Here is a 15,451-nt window from a genome sequence, read left to right on the forward strand (position 1 = left end):
GACGCAGCAGCACAAGAGCATGTCGATCCCTTCCTTCCTTCTGGAACATTCCCTACCTGTTCTGTACTGGACAGAATCCAAGCCTCACCTCACAGCTTATAATATTCTTTTAGATTCTAAAATGCCAGAGCTAGAAGGGCCTCAGAGGAGGATCACATAGTGGAGACCCTCTGAAAACCCCTGCATAATTGAGGTCAGTCTTTGGAGAAAGAACCCACCTACAGTTGTATGGCATTCAGGCTCAGAACATTCACTCTCTTCTCCTTCGCTTTATTCCAGAACCCTCTGACTCCTCCTGGAACACATCCTAGCAGGAGGAAGGATGACCATGGTTTAAATTTTGGAAACTTTTATAACTCCTTCCAAACTTTTAATAACTCCCACTTTCACCCTCACAATCAGTGGTAGCCGGAGACTCCTGCAGAAGTTACAGACTGGGGTATAAATACCTCCTGTCTCTTTTGTTGTGCCCAACAGCAAAGAAGAGACACAAAAACACGCTTTGGGGTTAAAACCTTCCCACTTGCTGTTGTCCCGGAAGGATAGCTAGAGGAGAGGTCCCTGGTTAGAGGGCATGTCCTGAAACCTCACTCCTTCGATGGGGGATGGTGTAAACTGAGTGGAAGGGGAGTAGGGATCTATCAACCGCCGGCCTCCGGTTTCCAGCGTCCCGGGTCATCTGTCATCTCGTCAGGGGAGTCTCCCTGAGAGGAAGCGGTATCCTGGTGTCTGAGGATGTTGCTCCGCCGTCCTGCACCGAGACGCTAACTGGGAGAAGTGGTGGTTCTTACCTTTCACCTCCAACGTGTTGCTGTTTCGCGTTATACTCCATCTCAACCAGACACTTACTCAAATGCAAACCGTATAGTGTTTATCTAAGCTTTGAACAGAAGCAAGAACACACACACACACACACACACACACACTAGCCTGCCTACCTCACCCTCCCTCTGCAACGTCCTTCTCCTCCTGTTTATTTCCAGCTTTTCAGACAATGGAGGCAGCATTGAATCCTCAAGAGCTCAATTCAGCTGCAAAGTGTCCGTGCCCTATGTTGCTGTGTCATATGCCGGGCAGCACCGGGAAATGCCCCTGAGCAGCGGTGGACTGGGGTGCTCAGGCTGGAGGGAGAGGGAGATGCCAACCCACTGCTTACCTCCCAGGGTCCTGTCAACTCCTGACCCCTGCATTCCTCTGGGTTCTTTCCCGCATGCATCTAACCGATCACCTGGTGAATCACCCAGTCGGCCATCATTTGCCCAATATTAAACAATGTAGCCCTCCTTATACAGGCCTTCTTAGGCGACAGGGATGTCCATAGGCATGTGTGTGTGCATGTGTGAATGTGTGCGCTTACATCCTTCCTCTCCCTAAACAGTCTGGAAGTGCGTTTAACCCAGAGGACCCTGCCCTCCCATTCTACTCTCCAGGGTGGGAACGAGTATCCAGATCCTTGCCAGGCAGGTGCAGCTGTCCAGGGAACAGACCTAAATACCTGTCTGGGTTTGTTTTCTTCAGCTGTCGGCTTTCACCATTCCCACTGCTTTAATTAATGCTGAGCCGACATATCATAACGGTCTTTTCTCTTTCACTGTTTTCCAATGGTAAGTGCACTGTTTGTTTTATGATCCACGTTCTAAGTGGCCCCCTTACACAGGCGCTTACTTTGAGCATCACTTGAGTGGGCCGTGTCTGCCTGCCTGGCCAAGATGTTTTCAGTATTTCAATGGAATAATCTCCTCTGACTTATTTTAACACAGTTTCTAGCTCCGGCTGGAATTGCAGCGTCACGACGCTTATTACGAACGCGCAGAAGCCCACAGGGATCGCGGACGTGTACAGTAAATTCCGCCCCGTGAAGCGCGTGTCCCCGCTGAAACATCAGCCGGAGACTCTGGACAACAACGAAAGTGATGACCAAAAGAACCAGAAGGCGGAGTACCAGAAAGCGGGGGACACTGACGCAGACCCCCAACCCGAAGAGCTCAGCCCCGGAGGAGACAGAGAGGGCGGCCCCCAGACTAAGACCGCAGAGCCCAGCGCCTTGCTGGGCGAACTGGAGCACTATGACCTGGACATGGATGAGATTCTGGATGTGCCTTACATTAAATCCAGCCAACAGCTCGCCCCTTTCCCCAAGGTGGCTGCAGAAAAAAGAGTCTTGGGCTTATGCACAACCATCAACGGCCTTTCTGGCAAAGTCTGCGCGACAGGAAATGCTGAGAACTCACCGGCCAACACCACACCCTTCTGTGTCCTTTCTCCCGTGAAAAGCCCTCACCCGAGAAAAGCATCCTCTGTCCTCCGCGACCAGCCTAAGCTCTCCCCCGAGGACGCAGAGAGCTCGCCGCCGCTGGCGAAGTGTGGCTCTGCTGCCTATGAGCCCGAAAGCCAGAGCAAGGACTTCCTCAGCAAGGCCTTCAGTGATGCTCACGGCAGAAACGTGGAGAAGCCCCTGCCCGACTGCCAGCTCAGGGCCTTCCACCTGCAGACACCGTCAGCGGAGCCCAAACTGGAAGAGCAGGTCAGCGGCCTGAGCTGGACCAGCTCCCAAGGCCCCGAAGAAAGGAGTGAGTATCTGCAAAAAGTAAAAAGCATCTTGAACATCGTTAAAGAAGGACAGATCTCTCTCCTGGTAAGTATGATCGCATTCAGCATCCATAGGAGTCATTCAGAGGCTAGTGTGTCCGCTCCTTTCATTAATAACAGAATGAAGATACATTGGTTCCCATTCTTTTTTAAAAATGTACCTTTATTATTGAAAGTATTACAGATGTCTCCTTTCTTTCCCGATTGACCCCCTCCACCCTGGACCCACCCAACACCCAGGCCTTCACCACACTACTGTCTGTGTCCATGGGTGATGCAGTCTTTACTTGTGGTGTTAGTTAGGTGGTTTGACTTTAGAGTTTTAAAATAAAAATTTGGAGGTTAAGACAGGGAAAAACAAATGACTGTAGAGGGAGTGTTATTTCACTTTAAGTTTGCATAAATTCAACCGGAATCAGGACACTTAATCTAATACAAAAACAAAACAGAAAAGCCCAGCACTTTCTCTCTCACTTGAATCTTAATGTCTTTCTTTTGCTTTCCAATGGTTTCCAGTGCTCTCACTCACTTCTTTGTGGGGATGTCAGTTTCTTGCCGAAGGTGGACCTGCCAGATACGTGAACAGAGGGTCTTCTGTTTTATCCTGATTATTATTCCGGAGAGTTGGACCAGGATGTTTGGAAGCATTTGCAGATAGATGCTTACCCTAGAGCTTGATTGCCCTCTGAGCCACATGGGGCTGTGACTAGTTCCAGCTCTGCATGTCTAGGGAGCATGAGGAAGCTTTTTCTAAAGACTCTAGACACAGAGTAACATGATGTAAGAAAAGTCTGTTCTGCTTAGGCTCAAGGAGCTGAACTGAAATCACACTCCATCTGCCTGCCTTGTTCTTTTCTGGCTTCCAGACTTGGATGAAACAGTAGCAAGCTTGGGCTAATACAGTGATGTTAATTGAAGTCTCATTCAGGAAAATCATCACATCTTGGCAGTGTGATTCTACTTAGGCTAAAACCATGGGTAGATAAGTACAGTGTGTTTGCTGTATTATCACAAATCTTCCTGTTATAATAGGATGATAGGATTGAGTAATTTTATTAAATAAAGTAATACTTTTTTTCCCTCCTAAAAATATCTTTTCCGTTTCTCTTGGCTCTTCTTCTCTATTTCTCTTTGGTTCATTTCTTTCTTTTGTCCTTCCCATACTTCCCAAATGATTAGCACCTCTCAATTTAACAAATGGTCTTTATTGACCAGTTTGTACTCAGGGGATGAACTTAACGGGAGGTGAGAAAACCAAAGGCAGGCAGCCTCCCGATGCCCCCAGAGCATGTCTGGGGATGGAAGTGTCTAGAGGGACCCTGGGAGCACTAGTCACAGCAGCCACCAGCTAGCTTGCAGTCCAAGCCAGTTCTCCATGGTTCAAGGCAAAGCAGATGGTTGAGAGATGTAGTTCATCCTTTCAACAAATGTACAGCAGGGAACGTAGCACAACCTGACCCTCAGGACTTAGCAGTGGAGTGGAGGAGACAGACAGGGAACCTGCCAGTTACTATAAATGTCATCGCAATGGTTTCCAGGCCAGCTTGGAACCTCCCCAAGCTTGCGACCTATCCCTGTCACCATGTCTCACATGAAAATAAGTCTCTTGAGCTTTTATGTTCTGAAGCATGATATAACAACGTATGGAAAAGCATTAGAATTTATAGCAAGGAATTCTGACTTATCGGGCTCCAGTGACTGTCACCAGGGCTCCTGGAAGGATTTCTCTTCTTCTCAGCACCCAGAGCAAAACCCCCAGAGTGTGTCATTTGGATTTATTGACTTGAGTTTTTCCCATCTTCCTATTTGTACAGCCACACCTAGCTGCCGACAATCTAGACAAAATCCACGACGAAAGTGGAAACAATCTCTTACACATTGCCGCGTCGCAGGGCCACGCGGAGTGCCTGCAGCACCTCACTTCTTTGATGGGAGAAGATTGCCTCAATGAGCGGAATGCCGAGAAGTTGACTCCAGCGGGCCTGGCCATCAAGGTGAGTGGTTGGGGGCTGGGCTCTCCACAGCTAAAAGTTAGATTTCTATTTTTTAAGATTCCTAGTGAGCTAAAGTGCTGGGATGGAGAGGGAGAGAAGAGTGCGATACCAAGCAAACAGCAAATGCACATGTTATATTTAAGAGATGAATCATTTCACTCCCTAACTGCTTTGAGATTTTGAGACTGCATTCCAATTTATTGTGCAATGAAGGTAAGCTTCAAATCAGCTAGTAAAGAGAAAGGGCAATGGTCTCTTGCATTGCTGAGAACTTCTGTTATTCATGGAGACTGCAGTTTAGACTCTGAACTGTACCTGGATCTATTGGAGGCCATTTTGTTTTCCCCTGATGTGAGTATAATGAATAAGACAAAGAGGTAGTAGCCCTCAGGAGTATTTTAGACAATGAAGCGGGCTTCTCACAGATCACATCTGAAGCTTAGGTGTCTTCAGGATCAGGAGTTGTTTGGAATATCAGTGCCGAGTGTGTGTTTAGCTCCTGTAGAGCCTAGTAGGCTCTGTGTCAAAACTACACAAATTAATGCCGACTGGGACAGAGTTCAACCCTGGAAACTGTGATACAGAAAGACATGGTCTTTTTTAGCCTTGCAGTGAGCACCTCTGTGAAATATATCACACATCACTAGGAGGTTAGCTATTAAACTAAAATTACTTTTAAGGACTTTGGCAAATAAATGTGGAATTCAGTCATATTTATTAAGAAGCTAGAAGTGAAATTTAGGGAAATATAATACATCTTGTGCTTCTGCACATGTACTTCACATAATAATGTCTCCTAAAAGCTGAATAATCATAATTTTTATTAATGGAATTATATTGAAATTTATTAGGGGAACTTGCTAGCTAAAGAAATCTACTTATGAAATCACCAAAGCACATATAACATTTTTTAAAATATATTTTATTGATTTTTTAGAGAGAGGAAGGAAGAGGGATAGAGAGTTAGAAACATCGATCAGCTGCCTCCTTCACACCCCCTACTGGGGATGTCCCCGCAACCAAGGTACATGCCCTTGACAGGAATCGAACCTGGGACCCTTGAGTCCACAGGCCGACGCTCTATCCACTGAGCCAAACCAGTTATGGCCATATAACATTTAAAAGCAAGCCATTGCTGTCTTACCCCTAATATATCTTTTATGCAAATCTAAATTTTTTATACCTTTATTTACCATTTAGTAAAGTCTTATATATTAAAAGTTGTTTTCTGTTTTATTTAGTTTTACCCAATTATAAGGTATTATTTCAAAGATAGTGTAAAAAATATTTTTTTGGTAAAACTACAAGCTCAGTGAATATCATTTTTCTTTAGCTGCGATACTATGTCAAATTAAGAGCTGACCTGCAGGCAACCACCATGAAGAAAGAGAAGCCAAATGTGAAGTCAAGGTTCAGCATAGTTGAGTTCAACAATATGTACCAAGTCCATTGGGTACTGTGTTAGGTGATGGTAATAAAACTTTGAATGAGACATAATCCCTTTTCTTAAGAAGCTGATAGCCCAGTGGATAAGGTGGGTACATTATCATCAATTCAAGTGTAGATGGAAAATTTAAGATCTAGCCCATTGTCAGAGTCCTGTGGGAAGATAGGGGTTGGGTCTGGTCATCAATGGGCACGTGCCAGCGATGAATAAAATATTCTTGCAATGCCAATGAACATTGACATTAGAACACTACATGTTTTAGTGTTTATAAAATATTTATAACTTCTAATGTATAGTTTTCCTGACTCATGCTAGATTATTGAATATATTCTAACTATACTAGTACAGTTGGATGAAAAATGTTTTCATAATTTATATGCCCTAGTCCTGTTTTGATAAGTTAAGAACCTTTAAAATAATGAGGTACATAAGAAACTTAATGGTCATTAAGCTAACCCTGGACATAAACTCCCTCTGTGGTATCCATAGTAAGTGTTATTCGTTCTTGAACTTCTCCGGTCAACATAGTATTGCCATAACACAATCAGTAGGCAAAACCTAGCACTTTTGTTTGTTTTAATGAAGAACACATACAAACCCATAAGACTCAAAAGATTTTATAGATTTGGGGCCCCAGGCTTTTCTTCTGGACACGGAAGAAATGGAAGTTTTCTTCTATGCTTTCATTCAACCTAGATTTCACAAAAGCGTTAAATACAAATATTTTATAACCAGTGCCACCCTCTTTAGAAATCTGTCTTGACATATTCCTACTTTGATGTATTCAGTGTAGTTGGAGAACATGAATGTAGAGAGAGTCCTAAGAAGTCTGCATTTTCTGTTTTAGGAGCTTGTTTTGAACACCAGTAACAGGCTGGTGGTGTTCCACCTCATGAAGCACAGTTCTAACAGCCCTGTTGTAATTCAAGCAAACAAACTTGGTAAAAGGGGCAGAAGTTGCTCAGATCATATGACTTGAAGCAGACAGGAAGCAGAGGCAGAGACAGAGTATCAAATAAAAAGATTACCTGAGGGGGGAAAAAAGGAGCTTTGAAGAAATACCAAGGCCTAAGAACATCTCTCTCCCACTCATAAACTCCTTAAATGGAACATCATAAATTCTTGCCACTTACATGCAGAATTTATTGGGTGTTTTCTGCGGGACCCAACACTAGATACTGTAGGAACTCAGAGCATTACTGAGGGCCCTTTGGAAAGAAAATTTCTATAAGGTGTAAGCATTGTGTTTTCTAAAATGGGGCTGTAACAAATTATTTTAGGAGCTAAACAGACTGGGAATGAAATTACTTTAATTACTTTTTCTCATTCAGTCCCTCTGATGAAGCTCTAAGAGAAAGCATTGGTTTGGTGAGAAAAATGACTTCAACCAACTGACATTCCTTTATAACATACAGTGAGTGACCCCAGGCTCAGAGACTAGCAGGCAAAAAACTCCCACTAGAATTTAATAACATATTTTGTTTTCTTGGTATTTCTATTTGTGGCAGGTGATATTGCTTTCAAACCCATACTAGTGATATATTTATTTTTGCCCTATTTAAAGGCTGCATTCTTGAATAAGTCTACCTACTAGGCATGTAACAAAGCATTCTACCCAACAACAGCAGAGTTCTTCTCAAGTGCACATTGAACGTTTTCCAGAATAAACCGTATGTTAGACCATAAAACAGGTTTCAATAAATTTAAAATGATTGAAATCATATGAAGTATGTTCTTCAACCATAATGGAATGCAATTAGGAATCAATAACAGATGGAATTTTGGGATATTCACAAGTATATGGAATTAACTCTAAAATAATCATTGCATCAAAGAAGAAATTACAAGGGAAATTGAAAAATAATTGGAGATGAATGAAAATGCAACATTAAGGAGCTAAAGCAGTGCTCAAATGGGAAATTTATAGCTATAAATGTCTATGTTAAAGAAAGAAAGAGAAAAAAGATCTCAAATCAATAGCCTAACCTCCTACTTTAGGGAACTAGAAAAAGAAAAGCAAACTAAATTCAAAGCAAACATAAGGAAGGAAATAAAAACATCCAAGTGGAAATAAGTGAAATAGAGAATAGAAAAACAATAGAGAAAATCATCAAAACCAAATTTAGTTCTATGAAGAGATAAAAAAATTTAATAAACCTTTAGTAAGACCAAGAAAAAAGACCCAATTATTAAAATCAGAAATGCTGCCTCTTATTTCTGGGTTCTGTGTAAATGCCAGTTTATATAAACTGTCTTGCCTAGTAGATGCTCAATATGGTCCCATTCCTTTCTTCATCCAGAGGGAATGAAGCACATTATATCAGTGTGATTTTTTAAATCCTGGTAGAAAACACTTGGCAATGTTCAAATTATATAACTTAAGGAAAGTCAGTAATGAAGGATTTATATACAGGAGGAGGGTGGGTAGGGTGTAGGGAGCCCATGATATCTGGGGGGTCACAACCAGAGCACAGTTACCACCCCAGAGCCTGAAGGGATTGGGGAAGGACCTGAGAGAGAGATGGCTGCATAGAAGACTGGATGACCTTTGACCTTTGACTGTCATTGGTTCAGCCAGCCAATGACAACCCCATAGAGGGGTAACGGGAGCCAGGAGCAGAGGGAACCTCAAACTCACTCTCCTTTCTTGGTCTCTTGCCACAACTCTCCATCAATCAAAACGAGCCAGAAGCCAGGGGTCACGGGAGCCAATGCATTCAGATCAGCCTCCCCAGGCAGCAAGGAGGGCAGAGAGGGAGGCAATAAATGTGAATGAGGCACCAGGAAGCTGTTCAATAAACCCCCGGTTGGTTATGCTAGATATTCCAAATGGAGGGAATAGACTCTGCGTGTGTATAGTTGTGAGATGACTACTTGACACTCTGTAGCAGTAAATGAAGAATGAGCAGATTACCTCCCCTGTCTTGTTTTTAGAATAGACTTCCCTGAGCTCATGCCACAGTAGCTCTTTATTCCTCTGCCAGGTCCCACACCATGCAAACCAGGGAGGCAGCTGAATGCCTCATTTGTCTTACAGAGTGAGTGTCTCAGAGAGCACTTTGATAGGATAAGGTGGCAAGTGTTGTGTGCTTAGTAAGTTGACGTGCTTCGTCTCATTTGATCTCCACAGCACGTTTATGAGGTGGTTACTGCTCACCCCGCTGTTTCACAGAGGAGAAAATTGAGTATCAGAGAGGTGACATAGCTTGATCAAGGTCTTGTAACTAAGTGGTAAATTAAGGACTTAAATCCATTACAAAGTCTGGATCTTGGTCACTAGGTTATATACCTCACAACTGCATTCCTGGATCGCACAGTGTGGGACCTCGACACTGGTGGACACAAGTCAGGGAAGCCTTCAGGGAAAGTAGCATTGGGGCCAGTAGGCTGGGATTACTTTGTCTTTCTTTAGTTTGTTGATGGGTATCCAAAATGTGATATATGCATGTAATGGAATACTTCTCAGCAATAAAAAGGGATGAATTATTAATATAAGCCATAGCTTGGATGAATCTCAGAAACATTATGCTGAATGAAAGAAGCCAGATGCAAAAGGGAGATAAAATTTTATGGTGATAGAAACCATACCAGGGGTTGCCTCGGGCAAAGGTGAGGGGAATGAGAGCAAAAGGCTAGCAGAAATGTTTTGGGGTGGGGTGATGGAAATGTTCTAATCTTGATTGGAGTTGTAGATACAAGTGAGTATGTATTTGCCAAAATTCATCAAACTGTATATTTTAAAAGGGTATATTTTATAGTATGCAGATTAAAGTCAATATAGTGACTTTAAAATAACTGATGAAAATGTGCTTAAATAAATTCTATCGTTTATTTAGACCCAGAGCCACATATCAGAAATATAATAGGCAATATACCTATGTTGTAAATAAAGTCTGATACAAAAGTAAAAATTAAATTAATTTCTTCTTCCCTTTTTTCTAAAATCTAGAATGGTCAGTTAGAGTGCGTGCGCTGGATGGTGAGTGAAACGGAAGCCATTGCAGAACTGAGTTGTTCTAAGGATTTTCCAAGCCTTATTCATTACGCAGGTGGCTTTGGCCAGGTATGAAGAGTTTTTAATTATCAGATTTATAAGCAATCACATTCACTAAGCATTTTAATGAAAAAATGTTCTAAAACAACTTAAAATTCCATAGTAGGATATTAGATAAATAATGAAGCTATATTTATATGATGAAATTTTATAAGAAAATGTCCATTATATAATATTTCAGTTAAAATTTATGATACAAAACTGTTCCTGTAATTGGGTACCAAATTTGAACTTTGGAGAGAGAGAGAGAAAGAGAAACAGGTAATAAGACTTAAAAAAAAAACTTGTCACTGCTATTTATAGTAGTTATCACTCAGAGTGGAATTACATGTGGCTTTTTTTCTTTTGTATTTTTAAGTGTTTTCCAAATTTTCTACAATAAAAACATTTAACTTCTGTCAAGAAGAAAGCTGATATTCTCTTTTTAATGATTAAAGAGAGAGAGAGGGAGAGAGGGAGATGGAGATTTATTGTTCCACTTATCCATGCATGTATTGGTTGCTGCTTGTATGTGCCCTGACTGGAGATTGAACCCACAACCCTGGCATATCGGGACAATGTTCTAACCAACTGAACTCAAAATATGATATTCTTAAACCCAAGATTAAGAAGAAAATATTTAGTAAGACATTGATCAAGGAAGTCTCCCTCTATTAAAAATGAACAAGCACGCTTACTAGATGAGTCTCAGTGATAACCAATTTTTACAGTAGGAAAGCCCAGTGTGAGTAATTGATATACACAGATCACAAACCAGTGCATGGAGTGAAAAATCATCACTAACTCCTTTGGAGGGAATGAATATAAATTATCTTTTTTAAAAAAGTTGGACCACAAAATGCCAATCCCAGTCTTTAAAAAATAAATAAAGTCAGCACTATATTAAAATAGATTCACTCATATTTGTTTGTGGCAAAGAAAATTGCTTCTCATGCATATAACCGTATCCCCTTTGGCTTCATAAACTTTCCCCAGTGGCAGTAAATTGTGATATTGTCAACAAGGGATTATGCTTTTTCAAGCATGACAATTTCAAGTTCAAAAAATTGACTTGGAGAATATTACTACAGTCTTTTTTTTTTTTTAGTGGGAGTCTTCGTGACTTCAATTAAAATATATATTAATATGTACTGTTTTCCATATGTTACCAGGCACCATGCCATTGGAATTTGTGTACATTATTTACTTATTCCTTAAAACAACCCTGTTAGGTCATGTTTTTATCCCCACTCTATACTATAGAGGAGACCGAAGAAAGACAGCTAAGTGACTTGCCCAAGTCTCAAGGCTAGTAAGAGCAAAGACCGGATCTCAAGTCCTCTGACTTTGGGGCTAGATTCTGTTTTGTCTCTCTCTGTAATTTGTAAAACTCGCTCACAGTGGCATTGATTTAGCTGCAGAAATCTTTTTTACCATTTTATCTAACAATACTTTTTGATATATAGAGTACCTGTTGCATCCCATTGAAGAAGTGAGCACCTGTACTAAGTTTAGAAAATGAAGAAAAGAGCAGGAAGAGCATTTAAAATTTGTAGAAGCCACTGTCTTTGAAAGGATTACTCCATTTTGTGTATGTATTGTACAGCCATGGTATCCTACAAACAATCATAATAGTTAATAAGCATTTGCTAAGGCTGTCCCTCCCACATATTTTTGACTTACACTGGCAAAGAGCAGAAGACAGTTTTCAAATGACCAAAATAATTTAATCACTGCTAATCTTTAGAAATAGTCTTCAGTATAAAACAGAATTTAATTTATTCTCAAATTGTTAGCATAATTGTCTCATGTCCCTGATTTGATGTGCTTATATAAAGTCTAACAAGGAATTTTGATATTAGAGAAAAGCTGCCTGCACTTTTTTTTTTAATATATTTTATTGATTTTTTACAGAGAGGAAGGGAGAGAGATAGAGAGTTAGAAACATCGATGAGAGAGAAACATCGATCAGCTGCCTCCTGCACATCTCCCACTGGGGACATGCCCGCAACCCAGGTACATGCCCCCGACCGGAATCGAACCCGGGACCCTTCAGTCCGCAGGCCGACGCTCTATCCACTGAGCCAAACCGGTTTCGGCAAGCTGCCTGCACTTTTGGTCGAGTTTGCCAAAGAAAAGGAGTAAAGGATCGCATGCCTGTTCTGAGACTCTAAGTAAATAATTGGGCATCCGGCCTTCTTTGTCCTAGGAAATGTTGCTTACATATGCCAGTTTCCCTGCTCAACTCTCACAGCAGGTTTCTCATAATTTGGAAGCTATTGGGACAGAACAAAAGAGAGTGCCCTTTCTGGGACTGGTTGGGTGATAGCGTGGCTTACTTGGCTGAATGAGAGGAAAAGATGGAAATTACTGACCTATGTGAAGAGCGGTGTCAGACATTTGCCTCATGCTAATATCAATCTTCAGGTTGTTATTTCAAGCTGATAAGCATTTTTAATGACCTCAAGTACAGCTCTGAGCAGGGCAGCCCAGCAGTGCCCTCAGGAGAGCATTCCTACCCGAGGGGAAAATGGAGAAACCCATTAGATCTGTGAATTCTGTCCAACCATCCTACATCGCCACAGCGACTTACATAACAGATAACCTGCAGAGATGCTGAACTTGGAACTGTTACAAGGCTAATATTTTCTCAAGGAAGACTGTTATTGAACAGTTTTCTAATGGATTCAGCACATGCAAGTTTTTCTACATCAAGCAGGCACTTGAGTGTGCTCTGGTTTTGTTTCCTTAGTAAATACCTCTGAAAAGGATAGTACAGAGAAAAATTCCTCTCCTGGTTTATTTTAGTTGCCCTCTGCCCCTCATATAGATTCTTAAAGAATAGGCTCCCTTTGACTCCCAATTTGTGTCCTTTATTTAAAATAAAAATTTACCATTAAAGACTCCAGTACCACAGGTAGGCAGCAGTTTTTAGTGGTGTCCTGCAGTGATAGAGCTTTGGGTGATAGGAATTGATTTTCCTCATCTTGACACATGAAGTCTCAGAGGGTGCAATTATTTCATTGCCTGATTGTCCTAACAGAGCCAGCCCAGGGAGCGTGAAGGTGAGAGCCTCGGGGAGGCTCAGGAATGAGTGGGGATGTCCTCGAGAGGCCTGCTCTGCTGTCCCTTGAGACTGAATTGTCTCAAGTCAAGGCTACCAGCTGTGTAATTTGGGCTGTTTTATTCGCACATGAAGGTTCAGATGGTCTCATCCAGCAAAGCTCTTGCCCTCAGCTGCTTGGGGCTTCAGCCTGTTTTGCATTGGTTGCTGCTTCAGTGGGCTGTTATGTACACCTTCAAACCTGTGATCATTTTGTTTCTGAAGCATTCACATGACTTTTTTAGTTAAGAGATTCTGCTGCAAGAACAACCTTCATCATAGCAATGGGCATTTACCAAGAGTACCTTTGTCCACACTCTGGTGTTCATTCGCCTTTTTAAATGTTTGCCCCTTTGCCCTGACCGGTTTGGCTCAGTGGATAGAGCGTCGGCCTGCGGACTGACGGGTCCCGGGTTCGATTCCAGCCAAGGGCATGTAACTTGGTTGCGGGCACATCCCCAGTAGGAGGTGTACAGGAGGCAGCTTATCGATGTTTCTCTCCCATCGATGTTTCTAGCTCTCTATCCCTCTCCCTTCCTCTGTAAAAATCAATAAAATATATTTTTTTAAAAATGTTTGCCCTGATACAGATTTGGGTGGGTGGGGGCATGGGCACTTTTTGAAAAAAAAAGAAAAGGCCCAGCAATTCCTAGGAATGGTCGTGAACAGTGATAGATGCTGGTGAGGGGGAATGCTTCCGCAGGCTGTGTTACTGTTTTTACACAATTTACTTTTAAAAGGGAAAGTAATCCTTTGACTTTATTGTTTCACCATCATGGGGTAGAAATAAGTAAACACACTGAGAGTGCTGCAATTGCAGATGAAAGCAAAACAGAAAAACCTTTGATTAGCATGAGCATCCATCTGCTCTCCAAGGACCAATCTGGGAAAAATCATAACCAACACGGAGCCCCATGACACCACAGACTGACAGGCAGCTAACCATGGTTTCTGGGGCCCAAGGGGTGCAAAGCAAGGGTGTCATTTATGGAGCCAGGGCTCATGGGCATTGCGTAGTTGTGACTATTCATACTCAGAAGTTAGAAAACAGAGTTATGGAGAACATTGACTTCTGAGTCAAGTGTCTGTGTTTAAACCTTAGCCTTACCACTTACTAGCTCAATGGCCTTGACACATTTTTTTTTTTAAAGAAAAGGTCTCCCTGGACCTCAGTTTCTTCATCTGTAAAATGGAGATAATAGCCCTGGTTGGTGTTCAGTGGTTAGAGCCTCGACTCGAGGACTGGAAGGGTCAAGGATTTGATTCCAGTCAAAGGGCATGCACCTGGTTTGCAGGTTCGATCCCCAGCCCTGGTCAGGGTACCTGTGGGAGGCAACCAATCACAATCAATCAATGTGCCTCTCTCACATCCATGTTTTTCCATCTTTCTCCTCCCTCCCTTTCACTCTCTCTAAAAAATAAATGGAAAAAATATCAAGTGAAGATTTTTTTAAAAATGGAGTTAATAGAAGTTTCCTCACAGGGTTGCTCTGAGGACTAAATGAGAAAAGCCACATGAAGCTCTGCCCATTGTGGAAATATAGTAGATAAATGTTGGCTATTATGATTAGATAGCTTCCAATTTATTATTTTTATTGCTATCAATATTACTTAGTTTATTTCGCCATAAGTAAAATATAAGAAAAATTTACCAAAGAATTATTCAGTTCTTAACCAATTCTTATATGTACTTCCCCCCCCCCCCCACATTTTACTATCTCTAGATTCTACATTTATCTCACAGTAAATGACATTATGAAATCATTACTAGCCATTTACTTTACATTTTAACATCTTAGACCAGAATGAATCTTATAAGTGAGGATGTATTAGATTTGATGATATATGACCACAGGGAATGCTCATCCTTCAACAGTTATGGTTGCATCAAAAACTGCAGGGATTTTATTCATTCTAATAATAACCTGAAGCATACTTTTTAACTACATTTTTATTAGACTTTGTTTGGCAATCTCAAAAATTACATATATTAATTAATTGCCTCTTTAAACAATTGCAACAAAAGCGTAGACATTCCCAGAAGATGAAACTAGTAGATGAATGAAGTTTTCAGTCAATAATGAAAGTTGAATGGCTATAGATAGATGTGTGGGTAGATGGGTAGAATAAGTGGGAGAGGCATGCTGTTAAACAGAAATAATACAGAAGAACCTCTCCATCCATGTAACTGCATTGAATGCTCTCTGAAAGCAATACTTTTAGGAAAAATGAAGCTCGGAAGCTGCATTCTTCCTCTAACATCTTCAGAGGAGCAGGGGTAGTGA

The 15,451-nt window shown here is 41.5% G+C and overlaps 1 protein-coding gene across 2 annotated transcripts in view; it reads left to right on the top strand.

The window, feature by feature from the left end:
- SNCAIP (synuclein alpha interacting protein) overlaps positions 1-15,451 on the top strand; it is a 141,448-nt gene that overhangs the window by 103,581 nt on the left and 22,416 nt on the right. For both annotated transcript variants that reach the window (XM_081088890.1, XM_081088891.1), the window contains exons 4-6: positions 1,761-2,635; positions 4,404-4,583; positions 9,980-10,093. In XM_081088890.1, coding sequence (XP_080945016.1) covers positions 1,761-2,635; positions 4,404-4,583; positions 9,980-10,093 — 1,169 coding nt within the window. The remainder of the gene's footprint in view (positions 1-1,760; positions 2,636-4,403; positions 4,584-9,979; positions 10,094-15,451) is intronic.

Source organism: Myotis nattereri (assembly GCF_964212035.1).
Source record: "Myotis nattereri genome assembly, chromosome: 4".
In the NCBI taxonomy this organism is placed as follows: Eukaryota; Metazoa; Chordata; class Mammalia; order Chiroptera; family Vespertilionidae; genus Myotis; species Myotis nattereri.